The sequence below is a fragment of the Mustela nigripes genome, chromosome 14 (assembly GCF_022355385.1).
Source record: "Mustela nigripes isolate SB6536 chromosome 14, MUSNIG.SB6536, whole genome shotgun sequence".
In the NCBI taxonomy this organism is placed as follows: Eukaryota; Metazoa; Chordata; class Mammalia; order Carnivora; family Mustelidae; genus Mustela; species Mustela nigripes.
In genome coordinates this window covers 5,090,842-5,113,449 of record NC_081570.1, presented here as the reverse complement: position 1 = coordinate 5,113,449, position 22,608 = coordinate 5,090,842, and the positions used below count along the sequence as shown (strand labels likewise).

Sequence of the window (22,608 nt, the reverse complement as noted above, 5' to 3'; positions counted from 1 at the left end):
AACTAAAAATAAGTAAAAAATAAAATATCTTCATTAATTCCATTCCCAGTTCTTTTCATTTTGTTGTGCCGATACAAGTTTTACATCTGGTACTGTATTCCTTCCATCTTTAGAAATTCCCTTAGTGTTTCTCACAGAAGAGATCTGCTGGCAATACATTCCTCCCTCCCCACTTTTGTTTGAGAAATTTTATCTCCTTCATTTCTGAAAGATACTTTCCACTAGGTAGAGAATTCTGAGCTAGCAGTTTTATTTTTCCTCTGAAGACATTTGGTCTTCTAGTATACATGGTGTCTAAAGAAATGTCTTCTCTAATTCTTATCTTTCTCTGTATGTAGTCTGTCTTTGTTGCTCTGGCTGGCTTCATGATATCCTCTTTGCTTCTGTTTTCAGCAGTTTGAATATATTTCCAAGTATGTGGTGGTTTTTTCCTTTTTTCAAGTACGTAGTATTTTTATTTTGTGATTGGTTTTTCTTTCTTATTTTTGTATTCACACTATTTGATGTTCTTCATATCTGTGGGAAATTCTTGACCATCATTTCAAGTATTTCTTCTGGGATTCCAATCACTCTTAAGTTAGATCATTTGATCGTGTCTCCAAATTCTGAGAGCTCTATTCTGTATGTTTCTTTCTGTGTTTCAGTTTGTATATATATATATTTTTTAAATCTAACAATTCTTTTTTTTTTTTTTTTTAAGATTTTTATTTATTTGACAGACAAAGATCACAAGTAAGCAGAGAGGCAGGCAGAGAGAGAGGAGGAAGCTGTCTCTCTGCTGAGCAGAGAAGCCCAATGCGGGGCTCGATCCCAGAACCCTGGGATCATGGCCTGAGCCGACGGCAGAGTCTTTAACCCACTAAGCCACCCAGGTGCCCCAAGTTTGTGTAATTTCTATGTAATCTATCTTCAAGATTACCGATTCTTTTCTTGGTTGTGTTGAGTGCCCATCAGATGTATATGTGCATCTCTAATGTCTCCATTTGATCCTTTCCATCGCTATGCTATGATTACCTATGTGGTTTTGCATGTTGCTTACTGTCCATTAGAGCCTTTAATGTATTATTTGTAGTTACTTTAAATTCTCTGTCAGATCGTTTCCAACAGCTGTGTCATGTCTGACTCTTGTTCTGATGACTGCTTTGTCTTTTGGGGGTTTTCTCCTTTGCCCTTACATATGATTCATAATTTGTTGAAAACTAACCATCTTGATAAGACAGCAGAGACTGCACATGCCTCTCCTTCTGCTGGGGCTGTGTTCAAGTTAACCTAATTTGTTGGCCAGGACTGAGATTTGTTGTTGCTATGGTTTCACTCCATATATCACAGCTTTCAAATTGTTCTAGTGACACTTTGTGCGTACATGGTGGCTAGTGTGCTACAGAGCTTTGGGTCTTTGCCAGTCGTTGCTCCACTTGCAGACTTTGATCTTCCCTTTGCATTCATTGTGCCTCTCGTGAGTACTGATTCCATCAGCTGATGCACCAGTATCCAGGACGTGATCTCACATCTCCCTACATGCATGTGTCCCCCTTAGATTTTAGGCCTATTGGCTACCCCGGAGCCTTAGCACACTGACGGGTTCAAGAAAGCTCATGAACTTATTGCCATATGGCTTTTTTCCCTTGTCCATTTGGAATGATGCTCTTTCCAGTTCTCCTTGACCACAAACCAAAGCACACTCACCCTGAATGAGTTCAGTTCATGGATCAATGTTTCTCCATCAGGCACTGACACTCTAGAAGTGGAATAGTCCGTTTTCCCCAGGTTCCCCAACTGCTTCTGGAAGCTGGCATCAGTATCTGTAACTGATGAAAGGGCTTTTTATCTTCATTACTCCTTGCCTTTCCATATTAACTTCTAAAATTTCCCTTCTCATTCTATTTTAAAACCAAACCTGCCCTCATAAGAAAAGTGAAAATACAAATTTAAAAACTTATGTTCTTGTTGGCTCTGACACCCTGTATATAGAACATGTATACAATGATTATTCAGTATTTTCCTCATGATTTGTGCTATTTCTAATATTTAAATTACAACATTTTATCTTTCAGTTACATACTTGTTTTTCTTGAGTAAGAAGTAATAAAATTTTACTAGCTCTTTAAACTTGTAGGTCTTAAAATATTAATAAAATCAACATGCCCAAGTAACACTAGTTCCCCCCAAACAGTATCAAATGGCAGATTTTCCCTTTTTCCCAAAAGTCATATGCTATGTGTTAGAGTCAAATAACTAAGTAGGTATTATTCTCCTAAGTAGGTATCATTCTCTACAACAGCATCATAAATACACAGAATTAGTTATAGCTTGAATTTTATAAAATGGCAAATGATGGAATATTGGTGTCTGCTTAAAAACATGGCCTTCACACCATGGTACTGATAGCATTTGCAGACTAATGGTAGATGATAAGAACTGGAACAAAGCAGAAGGTGAGAAACAATTTGTACTCTGACAAGAAACACAGAAGTCAGGACATAAAATCGTGGACCTAACATGAGGTCCTAGGCCCAAGCAGCAGTGAGCAGCACAAAGTGGACCAGACAATAAAGAAAACATTTAGAAATTTTAGCCTTCAAATACCCCTAAAGAAGTTCCAGTGCTAGGACATGGGTTAACAATAAACAGCAAAGAAGATACACAAATTCTTTTGCAGAGAGGGAATTGGATGGTTTCAAGGGACCAAAAAAAAAAAAAAGTTATTGTGTCTATCTCATGCCCTTATATCCATGACAAAAGAGACAAGTAGTATGTTAAACTCCCTATCAAGGAGACAAAAAACTCTCAAAGACTGGACATGGTCTATCCAGAGGCTGCCTAGGAGCTCCTCATGATATCATCTATAACAGCAGGTGGACGTTTTTGTTTTGTGAATCATGACAAGACTTGAAAAATATAGCTACTATTTTTAAAAAATTTTATTGGCCTTAAGAGAATTTCACCCCTACTGTGTAAAATACCCCCATCTGACAATGATAGAGACCATTAATAACATTCGGGGGACAAACCAATAAAGGCTTCCAAACTTATATTAACATTCGGGAAGACAAATGAAGGGAAAGACAGCTAAACTAAAAAGTTAATGTAATTTGATCTCTACATTATAGATCTTTCCTCTACTATATATATAAGGCGAGCAGGCTGATTTTTCTAAAAAACGTCAGTTATCATGAGTGATCCAATTCCTCTGGAATGTTCCTTACCTCATATGTGAGAAAAGTAAACGTGCATCCAAAAAAAAAAAAAGAGTCCCTAGTTTTTCATTCAATTTAGATCATAAATATTCATTTGTTGTTAAGGACAGGAAGGGATCACTAGAGCCGCACTGTAAAATTAACCCTTTCGGTTGACAGATGCCTCATGGTCGGGGGAGGCAGGGGTGGTCTACGAATCTGTATTATCAGAAACATGAGTTCTTCAGTGGAAATACGCGGAGATCACTCTCTATGCCGTTTGGCTTTCAGAGCAGCATTTGCCGCGACCACCAGCATCATTACCACCATCACCCGCAAGTCGGCGTGAAGGGCCGCAGCACTGGGGGCGGCGTTGTGCTCGCACGCGCCACGCCCACGCAGAAGAGGGCGGGCCCGCGGGCACAGGTTGGGGGCTGCCCCGCTGACTCACCGCCAAGCCGTCCCGGGCCCGTCCCTGTCACCCGCGTATCTGGGGGCTTGGCCGTTGACTCCACGTAGAGCTGCTGTCCCAGAGTCGTAGTTTTGTTTCCACTGGCGCACACCTGCTGCGGAGGCAACTTCGAGAAAAAGAACGACAGAATACGTTTCAAACATTAGAAAATCAAAAGCGAGACAATAAGCCCAGTAAAAGAACACGTGTCCCTTCCGGCTCTCCCGGGCCATGAGAGGCGCGGGAACCGCGTTCACTCGCTGTCCCGCTGCGCCGCGACCCGCTCCACACTCCCCTTCCCAGCACGGTAGCTGCGAGAAGGCCCGCGAGAACCCCGAGCAGCCCCTCCCGAAGGTGCGAATTTCCTTCTACAGGCAGTTTGCAAACCAAAATGGACGAGAACGTCTGCTCCTCAAACACGGTCCCAGCGGGCCAGGAACATACGGCAGGAGTCCCCGCGCTGAGGGGCAGACGCGCTCCCATCTCGTTTCGCAGCACCCGGTAGGAGACGGACAGGACGTCGCGTGCGCGCGCACGCATGCACACGGACGCACGACGTCGCTCACGTACCGGTTCCCGGCGCGCGGCCTCGGCGCGGGGCCCGCTGGACTCCCTGGACGCCGCGAGGCGGACGCAGGGCGCGTGGGAGCCGCTGCCGCCCAGGCTTCCGAAGCCGCTGGAGGCGCCTCTGTGAACCGGCTGAAGGAAGGAGGAGCCGCGCTCGAGTTCTGGCGACGCCGCCGGGCGGAGAGCGGCAGCCGCCCCCTCAGAGCTTACACTGCCGCGGCCTCCCTGATACCCTGCGCCCGGGCGGAGGCGGCCGCCCCTGACTGGGCTGCTGACAGAAAGAGCCCGTCCTCGCCTTCCGGAGCTTCTCGGGGCAGGGCCTCGTTTTCTAGTCTACGCGGGCGCTTCCAGAACAGCGAGTCTTTAGAAAGCCGCAGAGAACGGAGGTGACAAACCACGAAATAAACCCTGTGCCAAGCTGAGAACGGACGGGAGAAATGCAACAGACCCCAAGCTTCGCTCCGGAACATCACTCGTGAACTCCCGTCTGGAAACTAGCGGGCTCGCGGCTACCGGTTTATTAATGGAAGCTCCAGCAGGAATTGTTGTTGGCACTTGTTTTCGACAGGTGGTTTTCCCCGCTCCCGCCTTGTAACAGCCAGACGCGGAGACCTGCCATCCCTGGGTCCCCACCTTTAAAATCGGAATCATTTTTTTTAAAAATGCTGCAGCCCAGCCCTGCAGCTCCGTGCAACGGTACCGGTCGGGAAACAAGACGGCGGCTCTGGTTTAGGAACCGCTTCCCTGTCTTCCCTGCCGGCTTGGTTTGCTCGGTTAGAGGGCGATCCTACAAGAATGTGCTGTGCATTTACTCCTCTCAGTAGAAGGAAAACAAGATGAATAAGAAGCTGACGACAAAACTAGGAAGATAAAAATTCCCAGAATGCAGGGCGTGAAGATTTCTACTCCCTTGTGGTGTATTTTTTTGCGAGGTCACTTCGCTAAGATCGACTGTTACAACACGATCATGGAAATTCTGTGTTTGCTTTTTTAAAATCTCACTTTACCTGTAAGAGAAGTTTGTGAATTTGTTCTTGTAGTTCTGTTATGTCTTTGTCATGACTGTTTGTCTTCCTTTTTCTGGTAGCAAAAACATCCTCATTCAGCGGACTCCTGCGAAATGCCAAGCAGAAGATGGGGTCAGGCAATTCAAAATTAATTTATAATGAAGTCTAAAGTGATTTTTAAACAGAATGTTCAAATAATAAATCTATACTTGTACAAAGCAACTCTTTGACTTCAAATAGAAAATATAAAGCTATGGGACGCCTGGGTGGCTCAGTTGGTTAAGCAGCTGCCTTCAGCTCAGGTCATGATCCCAGGGTCCTGGGATCGAGTCCCACATCAGGCTCCTTGCTCGGCAGAGAGCCTGCTTCTCCCTCTGCCTCTGCCTGCCTCTCTGTCTGCCTGTGCTCGCTCACTCTCTCTCCCTCTGTCTCTGACAAATAAAATCTTTAAAAAAAAAAAGAAAGAAAATATAAAGCTAAATCCCATCCGTGGAGGCAAAAACAAACAAACAAACAAACAAAAAAACTAAGATGTTATGAGGCTACTTTGGGTCCCCTAGAGCGCTAATCTTTCGACATCTATGTCGGCATTGTTTTGCAGAAATCTAAAGTCAGTGAGGAGTAACCTCTTTAGATACCAAAATATCTGCAACAACTACTGGTCTCAAAGTTTAACTGAGTAACCTATTGTAGAAATTTTTTAAGGCCCTAGGTCCGCCAAACAACATTGGATGTTTAACATACCTAATCACTTCAGCAACCCAACTCTTGGTGCAACCGTGGCTGTCAAAACCTGCAGTCTTGTTTACACCAGAGCATTTCAAAACCATGACCTGAACACAGCACGAGTTAGATGTGCCAGCAGAAAACATCACAGAGAAGAAAATGACATTCATTAAGGACCTTCTATGTGACAGGAACCATGCCACTTTTATACAGCAAGAATAACATTTTCTAAACCCTTACAGTGTGCCAGGCACCATTCCAAGTGCTCTCCTTCACTGGAGCTGAAAACTTCTCGAAGTCACCTAGCTGGTAAAGTCTAAACAGGTATTCATGAAGGGTCCAGAGTCTAGGCTTTGGAGTACACTTTTGCCACCACAGTGTATCGCCTCTCAGTACCTCAGTAACTCAAATACTATTAACGTGATACACTAAGTTAGACATGTCATCTCCTGAGTCCCCACAACTCAGGAATTAAGAAGCAAGAATCATCATGATGCCAGAGAGGTTGGGTCACTTGCTGACACTCATACCTGAAAAGCAGCAGTCAGGGTTTGAATCTACATGCCTGACTCCAAAGCCAGTGCCTTCCCTCTTCTATTCTACCACCCTGCTGTTTCTCACAACTTTTGACACACAACTCAATTCCCTAAGAACTGAGATACTTTCCCAAAGATTGAAATAATTATTAATTACCAGTGTCATAAAAGTAGTCAGGTAGAGCTCTGCCTTTGGAGACAGAGCCCCATGGCAATGTCTTCTTTAGCATGCAGACCGTGGGTTGTGCCCACCGATAGTTATCAACACAGCATGATGTATGTGGAATATACATGGCAAACTGTGCTTGAATGCACCACCTGACACACTGTACACAGCACCCCCTTGTCCCGTCTGCTACCCGTTCTCCTCAGCTTCCCATTGGCACGTGAGCTCTGTGGGGCCAGTCTCTCTGGCCTGCTGTGTTCACCTCTCTGGTACCTCCAGCTGTGCCAGGCACATAGAAGAATGAATCCATCAGTGAAGGAGCAGTCTTGGCCGGGAGTGGGGGGTGAGGTTACATCTGACCCATGATAAATATGGCTATGCACTATGAGCTTGATACATTCCAGAAACATTTGGTTTGCTTGTCAAATGAAATTCTGGAACAGAAATAGAACCAACTACTTTGTGTTGTGAGATCTATTCCTGTCTGTGAAGCTTTCTACAAAACCAGGTTGTACCTTTAGTCAGTAATCACATAACTCGAGATAATGAATGTGCAGGCTGTGGAGATCCAGTCTTGACCCTAAAGTGGCAAATGCCATGGAGTGCTAGGCCACTGGCTATGGAAGGATACTGCTTGAGGAGTCAGGGAGAAAACCTAGTTCTTCTCTCCACTTCCCAACCTCCTCCTCAAGTGACCTCTACACAAGTTACTCTGTCGCCAAGTATATGGATATTATCTGGAGGATGCCCACAGAGAGGTGGCTAGGTTCCCTGCTGAACACCCTCACTGTACCCCCTCATTGTTCCCATTTCAACCTCACACTTGCCAAAACTCCACTCAACATGCCATTTCTAGGTCCCACTGCACTGTGGGCCCCAGGTCAGGGGAGATGATGTCTGTGTGTTCTACCATCTTAGTCTCAGAGTCTAGCACAATGCCCAGCATAGCAGGTGACACATAAGTACTCGTAAAAACAGTTGTATAAATATAATGGATGATTATTTCAAAAGAGCAATGAACATTTACTAGACTCTAAATTTTTCCCTCACATCATCCTGGAAATTGAGGTGAAAATGCTGATAGGATTTTTTTTTAATTGCAAACACTGTGAGTACTTACGTTATCAGTTAATTTCATATGTCATGTAATTACACTGAACGGACAATTGGGGCATCTAGGACATGGCTCTGGCACTGACGGGGAGGGCACAAAGACCAATGGACAGACACCCAGGGGACACCTCATGAGAGCAATCGTACTTGCTCTAGGGTTTCCTATAGTCCTACTAAGCAACCACCTGATTTTATTTTCCTTTCCCTACAGATTTCCTTACCAGGAAAAAAAAGGGTCCTTTCTGGCCAACATGAATAACACTGACTTGGCAGTCATATTTCTGATCCTAGTTACTACATGAGTTTTCTAGCAGAAGTTGGTCTCTTGAGTTAGGGCAGCAAGGAGCCCTTTTCTCCTATTAGGTTCTAGACCTGCTCTACTGAGAAGCCAATCCCAAAGCACAAAGACCTAGGAGGACCTTGGGACCATTTTTCACCATTGTTAGGTATCTTGTATTATGTAGTATTAAAACACAACAAAATAAGTCTTAACTGGTACACCTATGTTTTCAGTTTTATGCTTATGTGCACAAAGCTGTATGACAAAACACAAAAGACATGATTTCTCAACCTTAGCATGATTCTAAAGAGTTAAGTACAATTTCCATGCTTAAAAAAAAAAACCCCAAAAGATACCACAGGGGAACCTATGGCCCAGCTGAGAAATTTACAGGTCAATTTTAATTTTAAGCCAAAAAGGCAAGGGACTGGGAGTATTTTAGGCTCCAAGAGAGGTGGGCCACTGGACAAGTAACAGTAATCAAAGAGGCTAGAGTCAGCCATGTTGTCAGGAAAAGAAAAACTAAAGCATCTAATTTTTAAAAATAAAGATTTGATAAAATGGACATAAATAAGTGGAATTTGACAGCAGAAGCTGATATAAAATGGTTTACATGGTCACTAAAGAGAACTTTAAAATTCAGAAAAGAAAAAAAACCCACACACACAAAAGACACCTCACCCCATTACCCTACACAGAGTCAAAATTTGTATTTTATTTCCTTTCTTCTTCTTCCTACTTCACAGTGTTTATGTGTCATTTGAACACATTTATATTCATACAGTATAAACAATTTTGTATGCTGCCTTTTAAATCTGATATATATTTCTCATGTTATATAATCTTTGGAAAAATTTCCTTTGGCCAATTATACAACATGTCAAACAAATAGTCTAGAACTTAATGATTGACATATAAGCTACTCTAAGTCTGCCATTATGATTGAACATGGTGCAATATATCTTTTCTTTATAAAGCTCTTCTATATTTAGGCCCATTTCCTTAGACTGTTTCCATAAGGTAATCATGAGGGCAAAGAGGTAGAAATCTTTCAAGGTCCTTGGCAGACCAAAAAAAAAAAAAAAATCTGTGCCTTATTTAGTTATGTGTCAACTGAGTCAAAGGGAGTCATGTGTGGAAGAATACTATTTGGTAAGAATGGTAAGAACGGTCTTCTAGAACCATGAACACTGACTGACTTACGTTCGAACTTTATGCCGACCAATGATGAAAGACACCTTCCGGCTCCATGGGTTCACAAAGCTGGACCAGCTGGAGTCCAAGATGACATAATCTCCATTTTGGGTACAAAATCGGATGAGTGAGTATTCAAAGGGAGGGTGGCCTGCATACTTCAAGACTGTAGAAGATAATACCACAAGATTAGAATTTATTGAATGCATATTTAGTGCAAATATTTTTTCTAGGAATTTATTTGTAAGTTCTTCAGATGTCAATACAGAAAAAAAATAGTTTTAGCAGCTTCAACACAGTGCTCACTTGTTAAAGGTTGAACTCTAGAGATAAAGAGTTTATGAGAAGCTCTAACATGAAATGAAATGAAAAATTAGAGCAGAGGAGTCGTTACAGAAAATCTTCCTCCTATAAAGAAGCAGGTCATTACCTTTTTGGTGTACAGTGAGCATGAGAGAATGATCTTCTGGATGCAGATAAGCTAAAACGGATGTTCCCATTAGATCCTGAGGTAGATAACCCAGCAAAGGCACTGCTCTGGGATAGAGATAGAGCACAGATAGCGTGTTACATGCAGCAAGTAATTTTCAGACTTTATACACTTTCAACAATACTTTTTAACTTAATTCTACCTATGAAAAAGAAAAGGCATGCAGAAGATATCATTCCAGCATTTATAAAAGGGGTCGTGGGGAAATGGTTCCACAATCTAAGAGATGCTGGGCACTGGACATGTGTTGAAGTCGCCTATGGAACTTTCTAGAAAATGATTCACAGTCTCACTACTGGCTAACTAAATCAGTTTCTGGAGTAAGACCAGAAATCTGTATTTTTAGCAAGTTCCACAATGGTCTCAGACACCCCTCCCAATTTACAAAGTTTACAAAGGTTACATCGCAATGCAGAAGAATGCTGATGGTGTTAAGTGAATAAATCAGGGTGCACATTTATCCAGCACGATTAAAACTGTGCAGAAACAGTGTCTTCCAGAAGGTAGAAACAGACAGACACCAGGAACACAAAGACATGTGCAGAATGCAGCTTCACAGGAAGGCAGTGAATGCATAGCTCTCATGGTCAAGTTGAAAGAACGGACTCCATGAGTGTTTTCTGTGAGTCCAAATTCACAATCAGTTTCTAATACAATGAATTTAAGCCATTACCAGGGTATCTGCAGCTAAATATTCTTACTCCCTACAGATTCCATGATACAAAGTATTTCATCAATTACTGTTTAGTTTCAGGGTACCTATTATTAAATAAACCTATTTTCAGATGGTAAGATTTTTTAAAAATCAAAATGAAAAGCTATCATAACTGTGCCAACCATTTTGACTTTGTTGGTTTCCACTTCCATGTGCCCTGGTGCACTGAATGCCTGATTTTCTGATTTCGTGAATAAGTAAATTCAAAAATAAACATGGGAAGAAACAGAGGGTACTCAACAGGGGATAACAGTATTTATTTTTCCAAATAAAAGTATTAAAAAACAATAAGCAATGACTACTATCTGCTATCATGATTCTTTAAGAGCACTTTAATACCAAAAAAAAGTAAAAAAGACATGAGTTCAAAATGACTGATGCTTTAAATTAAGTAAACTTAGCTTTACAAAAAAAAAAAAAAAAACAAACCACTTCTTATTTCTCCTTTTGTTTTTCCCTTCACTTCAGACTAAGAAACATTTCATCGAAAGGTATTTTAGGAAAGCACTTGTCTGATGGAAATCATGTTGGTACAGGAGCTGGAGGCCAGAGTTAGAGTTTTGGTCTCCTTTTGAGGACAATCACATACCATGTCCAGGTTCACTGTCCTCCTGTGTAACATGGAACACCAATTCCTGACTTACCTAAAGCAGACTAATTGTCAAATCAAACACAATTTGCAAACTGTATAAGTAGAACACGCAAGATCCTTACATTGAAACATAAACTTCAAGCTAACAAATCAAACATGCAAATGGCTAGACATCTGTTTCATAATGTGGATATACATAAACATAATGTAAATGTTGTCATATTTCTATTTTCAGAAATAAATTTTTTCCAGGCTTAAAGAAGCACTTACCTTTCATCTATTTCAAGAAAGACACATCCTGGGGTGTGTGTTGTGGTAAAAATTCTTTTATCCACCGGGATTCGAGGAGCTACGAGAAACAGAAAGACTCACCTAAAGGCAAATATTTAATTAGTCATGCCCTTAACTGACCACTTACATTAAAGAAGTATCTCATATGAACCGGTAGAAACCTCACTCGGGGGCCTGGCCTTCAAGAAGCCAAGGCTACGGTTATATTATATAATACTTGTCGTTACTAACTACATTTTGATTAGCTCAAAATGCAATGGCTACTGAAGTTCATTGTAAGTCGAGTTTGTGTGCCCGGAATCCCTCATCACAATCCAGCAGGCCGAGCTGGCGGAAATGAAAGGTCAGGCCTGGGGGTTCTGGTGGTATTTGGTGGTGCTGTGTGACTAAGTACAATGAATTTGGTGTCAGTTTTTAAAATCTGGGTCAGAAAACTCATACGGTCAGTGCTTCTGTATTAACGCACGAATTTAGAAATGTAGTTCTGCCATCAGAGGACAGAACTACAGCTTCCACTCTAGGCCTTTCAGAATACTTAAAAAATACAAATTCATTCTTGTGACCTCATAAGAAACTATGCAACAGTTTTCATGCTCTTTTTTTTTTTTTTTTAAAGATTTATTTACTTGAGAGAGAGTCTGGGGGAGGGCGGGGAGGAAAAGAGGGAGGGAATCTCAAACAGACTCCCCACTGGGCATGGAGTCTGACTCACGACTCGATCCCCCAACTGGTAAGATCGTGACCTGAGCCGAAACCAAGGGTCAGGCGTGTAACTGACTGAGCCACCTAGGTGACCCCAAGTTCCATGCTCTCGTTTCACACACGGCAGAAGCCAGAGGCCACCAGTCACCAGTACAGATTGGATCAGACCAGGTTATCAGTGGCCAAGTCTGTGCTTAGATCTTAGGCCGCACTGACCTTGAAGGAGACAACTATGGAGAAGTCAGGGTCGGGAAACAGAGACACCAGGGCAGATCAGCTCTAAATGCCCAAGAGTTCAGGGCCAACATGAAGCCTCGAGCACTCTTTTCTGGTGCTGCAGCTGCAGTTAACAGGCTTCCACCTGCTCCTACCTGCACTGCTGTCAGGTTACGTTTGATCCAGAAGCTGGCCCTCCTGTCTTACCTTCATAACCAGAGTGAATCTTCTCCACCAGGATGAGACAGCAGGGCTCAGATTCCAGCTGGGCAGAGCTACATACATGCAGCAGATAGGGGATAATCCGGACTGGGCAGTAATGCTTCTCTTGCTCTGTGTCTTGGCCTCCCCTGAAAAGCACAGAGATGGTGAGTAACCTGTCCTGATGCATTCAGGGAGCCCAGCGTGAAACAAGGCCTTGAGAGACGCCTTCTTGGTGATTTCTGAAAGAGACCTACCCAAATCTAAAATGTTTAAATGTGTTTATTTTAAAAAGAAATGTTAGTTTACGTTTTCAATGCCCAAGGATAATTATACTCATTCCTTATCCAATAAAAAAGAGGAGTTATGGGGAACCAGCTTAGTGGGTTAAAAGTGGAACCTGCCATTCCATGACTTTTCTTCTGACCCAAATCATGTGACCTCCTGGTCTTACCTCACATGCCTCAACCAAGTACCACATGACAGCAATCAGGTTTCCCTGTGATCATGCCCCCCAAAGCCAGCTCTCCACCACTCCTACCTACACTCTCTCGAGGGGCTGACTTCGTCGCAGAGCTTCACGACGACCTGGATGGGCACAGGGCGCTGTGTGGGGGGAAGCAGGCATCAGGAAAGCAGGGTTAGAACCTGCTGGCCGAGCCCTGGCCCAGCTGGGCAGGGGCAGCTCGACTCCCAGCCTTTCACTCCGTTTTATAGCTCCAGCTGCCCAGAGGACATTTCTCCTTGGATACACTGTGGTCCCCTTAGTAGCGACGTGCCCGCAACCGAACCCATACCCCCCTGTTTCTACAGGTCACACCTTGCCTCTCCCACCACTGGCCGAAGTCACTTTAGGTGGTCTTCAGCTGCCTAGAAGCTCCATCTCCCTGTGTCCTGGTGCTCCCCCCCAACCCCACCTCGCTTCCTTGCCTCTACGCAGACCCTGGTGCCTCCGCTCCCATGTCCCTGCTTCCGTTTGAGGAAAGAGCAGCCTGACCCTGACCCTGACCCACCAGCTGTCCTGCGTCTCCCGCCTGTTCCTGGGCCTGCATCTCCCAGGCTCATCCCGTCTCGGCTTCTGCATGCTCTGTGTGCGCTGACCAACCGAGCACCCGTCTCCAGCCCGGACTTCTCCCTGAACTCCAGACCCACCTACCGATGCTCTGACAACACCGCAGAGTTCAAGTTCCACCAGACAAGGCCAATCAACCTGTCTAAAACCAGGCGCCGGACTCTTCCCTCCTCGCTCCGGCAAGCGGCTCTTTTCTTGCACACCCAAAACTGATCCCATTAATGAACTCCAACAGCTCTCCCGAACAAAGGTATCTGGAATCCCCAAGGTACGTCCATGTGTTCCTGCTGCCACTGCCCAGTGACAGCCCTTCTCTCCCGGCCCTCCCTCCTGCCCCCTATCCCTGCCCCTTCTCCAGCGCAGCGCCTGGCGAGGTCCTCGTAGGCCAAGCCGCGTCCCTCTAAAAAATGCAACTGGCCTGTCTCTGTCCACTGAGGATTCCCAGAAGCTGTGTGAAGCCTGGTTGGTCTCCAGACGGTAATGCTGTCTCCCACCTCAAGGAAGGAGGGATCATGGGAGAAATGACAGACTCCACATGTGCAGTACGACACGTCTAGGTGGCGCATGGGCCGCTGTGCCCAGAGCAAAGGCAGCTGTCAGCGCCCACGGGGGTACCCTCACACAGCACTGGAGCGAACCTGAAAGGGTTCGTGCTGGCCACAAGCGAGACCATTTGAGCATCACAGAGATGAACGAGCACCTTCTGTTTCTGCTCACATTCTGAAATGCTGATGGAGGAAATGATCCGCGGTCTGCGAACTGCTTCAGCATCAGAGGGAGGGTGGGCTGAGGAGCTGGCGGTGGTAGATACTGTAAGGGCCTGCCCCTCCCAGAGGAACTTGCTTGTGGACCCCAGATGTAGGGGCGGGGCAGGCCGGGTGGAGACGTCCAATCGGTGGGGCGCACGTATATCCACTAGGGTGAATTGAGATCCAATTGGCCACCTGTGTAGGTGTTCCTGGCTGTCCGAGGAAGCAGGAGAGCCGTTGGCTGGAGCAGAAGGAAGAGTCTGTGGGAGCCGAAGAACCACCGTCTGTGGTCCCTCTGCTGGCAGTCTCCAGCTGCCTGTAGCCTCCAGCTGCTGGCGGTGTCCCACCTCTGGTTGACCCGAGCCACCTGCAGCCTCGAGCCGCCTGCAGCCCCTAGACGCCAGCGGTCCCGAGACACCAGCGGCCAAGCTGTCAGCGGTCCCGACGCCTGCAGTCCTGAGACGCCAGCGGTCGGAGTCGCCAACGGCCCCTAGCCGCCAGCAGCCTCGCCGCAAAATGCTTCGCCACCCCGAGCCACGAGTGGCCTTGTCCGCAGCGGTGGGCTCCTCTGGGTGGCAGCCTGGACAGAGTGGCATCACGGGGAGCAGAGTCTGTGCCATCGGGTTGTCCTCCGTGTCATCGTGTTGTCCTCCTTGTCATCGTCGCTGTCATCGTTTGCCTCTTCGTCGTCGGGAGCGGCCTCGTCCGGGCAGCGGCCTCGTCCAGAGTGGCCTCTTCTTGGGAGCGGCCCTGTCCGGGGAGCGACCTCATCGAGCAGTGGCCTGGTCCTGGGAGTGGCCTTGTCCGGAGTGGCCTCTTCTTGAGAGCGGCTCCGATCACGGAGCGGCCTCATCTGCAGAGCGGCCTCGTCTAGAGCAGCCTCGTCCGGAGCGGCCTTCTTGGGAGTGACCTTGTCGGGATCATCGTCGTCACCTTTTCGTAAGAGACAGCCCTGACCGGTCAGTTTGATTCTTGATGCTTGGAGCAAAATAAAGCTTTGCTTGACCTTCGCTTTCTATCAGTCTCGTTCCTTTGATCACGGACCCTAACAGATATGACAGAAGACTGGCTGTGGGTTAAAGTCATTGAAGCTGAATGGTGAGTCTGTACCAGTGCACTGTACTCTCTCCCCTACTTCCATGTTATTTTGCAAATTCCAAAAGTAAAGTTTTCAAAAAAATGATTAACCTGAACAAAACATTCCCTTCAGAAGTCAAAGCTCCCTGTGGTCTGGTCCATGTTTCTTCATCTCCTTCCACTCTTCTTCTTAGTTTCCTTGTTACTCCTCCACAGGCCAAGCGTGCTCTGCCCCAGGGCCTTTGCACTTGTCTGGAACACTCTCCCCTCAGGTAGAGGTATGGCTTGCTCCCTGACCACCTTCAGGCTCTGGCTCCAATCAGGCTTCTTATTATAGAACACTCCTTAACCACCCTGAACACACTAGTAATCTCTCTCCTGCCCAGAATCCCCACTCCTTCCCTCCCCTTCACTGTTCCACATGGAATTTACCGCCAGCGGACACACACGTAGGTACCTGTTTGTTAACCGTCTCCCTTCCACACACAGAATGGAAGGTCCACCAGGGCCAGAACTTTGCACCTGTAATCTTGCCTGGCTCAGAAAAAGGCAAAGAAATATATTTACTAGCAAAATAAACACAAACAGCACTGTTCTAAGGTCTTCGTTAACAGTTCCTCTGTGAAGGACTGAACGGACCAACACAGCCCTCCCTCCTGTGGCCCATCTCTGGGGTAGCCTTCCCCAAGCACTGGAACGCTGTGAGCTCAAGGGCTCCGACCCTGTGGAGTGCTGACTGGTCCATTACAAGGACTTTTCTCTTTAGTTTTCCACATCTGGACCCTTTAGTAACTTCAGTACTCACGCTGGCAATTGTGATGTCACTGAACCACATTTCCTTATTGCAAAAGTAACATGAACATAGCACAGCAAATTCAGAAGAGAAAAAAAATCACTAACAAATCCTATCAGAAACCAACCACAATTAAAATTTGGGTCAGTTTTCTTCCAGTTTACTACATCTGGACTTTTTAAATCCTTCCCTTACACATAGGTATCTTACTTTCTTTAGTTATTTAAAATTTAGGAAGTTAGGGGCTCCTGGCTGGCTCAGTCAGTAGAGTGTGTGTCTCTTGATCTCACCAGGTCACAAGTTCAAGCCCCACTGTAGGCACAGAACTTGCTTAAAAAAGTTTTTTTTTAAATCAAGTAAAATTTCAAAAATTAATTTTAAGTGTGACCAAGAGTCAAAAAGCAAACAAAAACCAACAGATTCCCAAACAATGGGCATTTGAAAGTGTACTTAACATCATCCAGCGGTTCCTAGTGAGAAAGAGAGACAGAGAGCATGAGAGAGAGCACGAGAGAGCGCGAGCACCCCCTGGCTAAGAATGATCTCTCTGTTCTTTGTCTGGACTGCTTTATTATCTCGTCATTTTGAGTGTATGCTGCTTCTCCTCAATCAAAACACAAACTTCTTGTGGCAAGAACCCAGTGCTAGCTGAATACAAAAGAATCTAAAAAGGGCCCCCCCCCCCCAAATCAGAGTGTAACCCATCGTTTCTGCCCCTCACGTGCCCCTAGACTTACCGGATCCTGCAGAAAAAGGACTTCACCGGAGTGGAGTCGTACTGAGATGCTGTAGGAAACAGAGACAAAGCGTTAATCACCCCCTCCCAGAGCAACAGGCCAGAGCAGCTCACTGTCCAAGAGACAAACTCCAATTATCCCCAGACAAATAAGAAACTCCTCTTTTAAAGGAGATACACAGGGATTCTGCCCTCCCTCTGAGATGGAGTTGCATCCAGTATTTTCCAGGGGGATTTGGTACTCTAGCTGTGACCCTCAGGGAGACAGCAAGCATATGTATGTAGGACTGAGGGCTTTCCCTCATCAAGCTGCTGAAACTGCCCATGCTCCTCCTTCCAAGGTCAAAGCAATGATCTGGGGACACAATTACTTTGGTGGTCACGTTCTATTTCATGGTGATAGTCCACACAGGTCTCAAAAACTGCCGATCTGGACCACTTACAGCCTTTAGGTACAGGATACAGAAATGTCTCACTGTTTTCTGTCCTTGGACAAAATCCCCAAAGTTGGGGCCCAGAAATGACATGGTTGTCTTAGGCCTCTCACCATGGAGTGCCTCCCTGATCTGCAGAAGATCGTACCAACCACTAGGGTCTCTAGGGACACCTTCTCACCAGCCTCATGCCAACATTTGTGCTGGTTTTGTGGATTTCAATGTTAATTTCAATGATTTGTCAAGTGGTAATTCCAAAATGTTTAATTTACCTTGATCGAGGGGCTGAACCTTTTCCCAAGTGTTTATCGACTATTTAGCTCTCCTCTACTTAGAGCGCCTTGAATTGATCTTTGGGGCACTTGCCCACTGGGGTGAAAAAGCCTCAGTTACAGGAACCAAGGAAATGCTTAAAACCAAGGAGATGTTTTACAAGATACACCAAAGGAGCAAAAACAATGAGAACTCTGAGGAACCAAGACAGGGCACGTGGTCCAGGTCTTTGCACTTCTGAGAAGATCACAGAAGAGTCAGAAAATGGGCTTTGGAACGATGAGGGAAAATGTACATGATTAAAAAAGCAAACAAACAAAAAAACCAGAAAAACCAAACCGCAAAAACTCCCAGTTTCAAAGGCACCAGTGATCCAACTCTCAGAATTCAGAACACTATGGAAGTCACAGTCCTGGAATTCTGAAACCAGAAGACTGTCCTTACAGCTCGTCTGTGAGGAGGAACGGAGCTGTCAGCTCACCGAACTGGTGGCTCTGAGACACCCAACGGACCCAAACATCAAAACCACCCCAGGAGAGGCTCAGAGAAGCTTGTGGAGGGATGATGGCAAGATAAGGATGTCTCAAAAATACTAACTTTTTGAGATGATTTTTATAAACAGGACCTATTCCTTGGTGTCGTTTTCAAATGCCCACCTTCGTGTGGCCACAGACGTCCTGTTTGATGGTTCCCACTGCAAGGGACCGACGTGATCCAGAGGGGCAGCAGATCCCAGCAAGGGCCCTGACTCACACCGCCAGGGTGAAATCCCGCTCTGAGTCTGCCAGGAGCGTGACCTTGGATGAGTCCCTTAGCTCTGTGCCTCAGGATCAGAGAGACTGTGAAAGGACATGGCTCCTGGCTTCAGGGGTCATCACTGACCACAGACCACAGCTGCTATCCCAGGGCCCCACTTCTGGTGGCTGTTCCCACCCAGGGCCCGCGCACGGAGTGGTACTGAGGACCATTCCATGGAGATGCTGGGCTCCTCTGCTGTGTGACGGTGGCTGGGACTTCCCTTTGACGGCCGGCCAACTGGTGCTGTGAGCCGTGTGGCAGGCCAAGCCTCCCCCTCCCCAGTCCCCCGGTTCCTGCTCCTTCCACGGGGGTCAGGCATGCACCGTGGACTCCTCTCCGTCCCCCACCCCCTGCAGCATGTCGCTTCAACAGCTAACCCCATCTTGGCGTCTGCTGCTCAGGAGACCCAAACTAACACAGTTACTTTATCCATCAACTGGGGACAGTGATGGGGTCTACCGCTCCTAAGGTTTTGTGAAGATTAAATTAGTCAATCCACTGAAGCATGAAGAAAGGCCCAGGCAAACAGTAACTGTTCAATAGAACGGCAGCAACGAAGAGGAGCCCTCGTGTTGCAGAATGTTCCAGATACCTCAAGTGCTCCAACTGCCGGCGTGTGTGCTTCTCTCAGCGGCCGTGTGTTAGCAGGCTGGTGGGACAGGACAATTTTAATGTGGGAAGCAAAATGGCCTCCTTGGTTCCAGAAGGGACAAAACTCAATTTAAAACTCAGGTCTTCCAATTTCCTTGCTTAAAAGTCTTTGCACATAGGAAATACGGCAACTCTACAGGAAGGGAGGCTTGCGTGCAGTCTGTGTGAGGACGCGGGCACTGCAGTCTCTAGGAGTCATGCAGGACCGAGAGCCAGACTGTGGATCTCAAACAGTGGACACGAGTCCCTTCTCAGTTCCACACCTCGGCTGTGGGGGTGAATCCTTGTTTTCGGACGTGCGCTCTACAGAACAGTGGTCAGATCTTCCCGGGAGGTCTGTACGAGCCAAAGTGGAAACATCCTCTGACGCCAAGCCAAAGGCTGACATCTGCTGAGTTCCCAGCTTCCTATGTCCCCTTCATGCTCCAGGAGCTCAGAGGAAGGGCAGAAGGAGGCAGTAGGGGCCCAGCCCAGAAACGGCTCTAGAAGAGCCGGAATCACAGAGGTGTGCGAGGTGAAGCCCAGTGCGGGCAGTGGCCAGGAGGAGCACCAACTCTTTAAGGAGAAAGTCAAAATTCAGGTTCCCAAAACAGCGACTTCAGGATATGTTACCTTTTTACATGTTGGGGAGATATCACGGCAATAACTAACTTGCAAAGATAACACAGCTGAAAGGAGCAGACAGAGACCCCAGAGGGCACTGACGGTGGAGGGAAGGTGGGGGCAGGGCGCCTAGGGCCATCTCAGCACCCTGAACAGCTCCCGGCCCCCAGCGCTGGCCCGCTAAATGGTGATGGAGCAGAGGAAGGTGGATAAAATCAGACAAACGAAAATGGACAATTAGAGGTTGAAAATACATGCTCAAGAAAAAGGAAGAGAAATGAAATTAACCTTTTCTTAGGGGAACAGGAAAGACTTGGAAACAAGCAAGGAAGACAGGTGTGCATTTTGAAGTGTCCATGAGCTACGCCCAAAAGACAGGGCCGAAGGTCTGCCATGGAAAAAAAGGAGCATGAGCGCCTGTTCCCACTGGACCACGGCCTGCCTTAGAAAGTCAGAATGGGCATGGGGCCCTAGATTTGCAAAATGAGAAAGTTCTGGAGGGGTGTTTCACATCCGTGCCAATGTCTAACACTACTTAACTGTATACTTAAAAATGGTTAAGATGGTACATTTGGTAATGGGTCTTTTTTCATTTTTTTTTTTACTTTAATAAGATATATACTTTTTTTTTACTATAATAAACAAATTTAAAATTTAAAAAAACAAAAGAAAAGGGCTTGGAATCAAAAGAAAAGGGTTGATCTGTACTAATGTTACTAATCTAATTACTAATTACTAATAATTCTAATTACTAATATACTAATATTCACAAAGAATATGAAATAATAAAGGTTGACTTTAAAAAGAAATAACGAATTATTTACAGAATCACACAGGACTGCAAGTCACAAACCAAACCAGGACTAGGCATTCCCAGTTCAGGGAAATAACTATTTCAGAAGAAAATGAGATTCATGAAATTTTGCGGAGAAGCAAAACTGGAAGGGGAGCTAATCATGAGAAGTTTCTCTCCAAAGCCAAGCAAAGAAATAATGAAGTCAATGTGAGAGGGAAAACGTTTAATTTTATTAGAGAAAACAGAATCCTTATAAACAATGAAACTGTTATATGGGATGCAGGCAGTCAAACCATATTAAAAAAAAAATGTATGATATGGAACCTATAAAATTAACTTCACGAAGTCAGTGTATTACTTGGAATTTTGTTATTAGAGGATTTAAAATGCTGTTTCCAACACAGCCTGACTTTTTATTTATTCATTTACGTGCCTTTGTTTTTTAAAAAAATTTATTTTTAGTAATCCACCCGATGTGGGGTTCGAACTCATGACCTCAACGTCAAGAGTTGCACATTCCACCAACTGAGCCAGGCAGGAGCCCCACGTTCTCATTTTTTACATAAAGAAATAAGAAAAACCATATAGTTTGCAGGTCCAAAGCAATACGTTAATTTTGGTCCTCTCTCTGAAAGAATGAAACTGATCGTGCTGAGGCGAGGTAAACACCCGCCCCTCGGCCCCATTACCTGTTTGGGCCCAGCTGTTCCAGAGGGGGAGGCGAGCGTGGGCAGTGTGTGCGCAGAAAACCCTCACATCTTGGGGAGCGAGCAGTTCCACGAAGTGAGACGACTCCAAGAAATCGTTCTTACAATTCAGGATTGAAGCAGCCTGTTCAGAAATGTGCACTAGCCTTCCAGACAGAAAGGAAAAAACTGCCACAAAGGTATCCTAGGAAAAACATTTGAAATAAATACAAATATTGAGACACATGTGAATAATATTCCCTGAAAGGTCAATTTGTTCTAGACTCCTAATGTTATCAAAACAGGCACATACCCTGCAAAGGCAGCACGATTCTCCAACATATGCCTTAGTGGTCCTCGAAAAACCCACATTTGATCTTCTGAAGGTCTGATTTCTATATCAGACAATGTACCTGTTCATCCTACATTGACTAAATGTGCATACGGCGTAACCACTTCCGATGCCTTCTCATTTGCAAACCGACAGGACTGTCTTCTCATGACCAATACGTAACTCCAGGCTTTACGACCACGCTCAAGAGCCGCCTCCTTCAAGACACTGTCTTGGACACGCCTCGCTACGTAAGAATCATGTCTCCCGTTTGTTCCACGACACAGCAGTGACATTTACAAACTGACCACTGTTCCTGTCCCCTACCACTGGCATATCCTTCTAAGTTTTATCTTGAAGATCTTAAAGGGAAAATGTTATCTTAAACTTCTTGTTTCTTCCAACTCCGCCACACCCACCAGAGTCCCATAAACACCGCAGTCAGTGAAACAAACACTGCTGTGATCTCAGGGAGCGCTCTCGCTCCGACATGACAAGATCTCTACATCTGAGGTCTAAACATGAAACCAAGCCATGCCCATCCCAACAACGAGGCATGAGGCTGAATGATTCTGCCAACGCGAAGAGATTCAAAAAAGATACACGACATGTCTCTTGTACAATTTTACAGAAAAATGACAGCGTCTCAACTCAGCTGGTTCTAAAATCCAGCTGTTACAACTTGAAGGAGTAAGTATTGGAACTAAGAATGATATAAATACAAATTAACAAGTCGGAAATTAGAATAAAATGAGAGCGGTTATGCTGCAGTTTATTTTTTATTTTATTTTTGGTCGAGAGATTGCAGGGGTGCTCAGGAGGCAGGGGCGGCTGGTGAGGGGAGCCCAGCAGACCACCACCCCCGGGGCCGCCGCCTGAGTTTACATCTGTGCTCTCGCAAGGGCAGCAGAAACTAAGTACAGGATGCCTCCTGGGCAGCCTCTGGTGTTTGCCTTGCATCATGGTTACTGAAGCTCCAACGTTATTAGGTTTCAGTATCTACGTCTAGATAAAGTTGTTAGGAAAAACCACGCAGGCTGATATGGCAAAATGTGTGGATTCTTACTGTGTTTTTGGAAGGGTAGCCCGAGGTAGCCATTCCCAGCTCCTCGAGACTGTAGGTGGTCGCAGCTGCTTGAGGTGCTCCACTCTGACTGAGGGTCTGGGAAAACCCACTGTTTGCTAA

General features: G+C 45.6%; 1 protein-coding gene across 1 annotated transcript in view; it reads right to left on the bottom strand.

Annotated features, from left to right (window-relative positions):
* The window catches only part of PER3 (period circadian regulator 3), a 60,768-nt gene that overhangs the window by 35,365 nt on the left and 2,795 nt on the right, over window positions 1-22,608 (bottom strand). Inside the window, 10 exon segments of the mRNA XM_059376296.1 lie at window positions 3,628-3,754; window positions 4,015-4,326; window positions 5,202-5,307; window positions 9,226-9,382; window positions 9,647-9,753; window positions 11,284-11,362; window positions 12,430-12,572; window positions 16,852-16,900; window positions 21,095-21,296; window positions 22,489-22,604. Of these exon segments, the coding sequence (XP_059232279.1) occupies window positions 3,628-3,754; window positions 4,015-4,326; window positions 5,202-5,307; window positions 9,226-9,382; window positions 9,647-9,753; window positions 11,284-11,362; window positions 12,430-12,572; window positions 16,852-16,900; window positions 21,095-21,296; window positions 22,489-22,604 (1,398 nt within the window).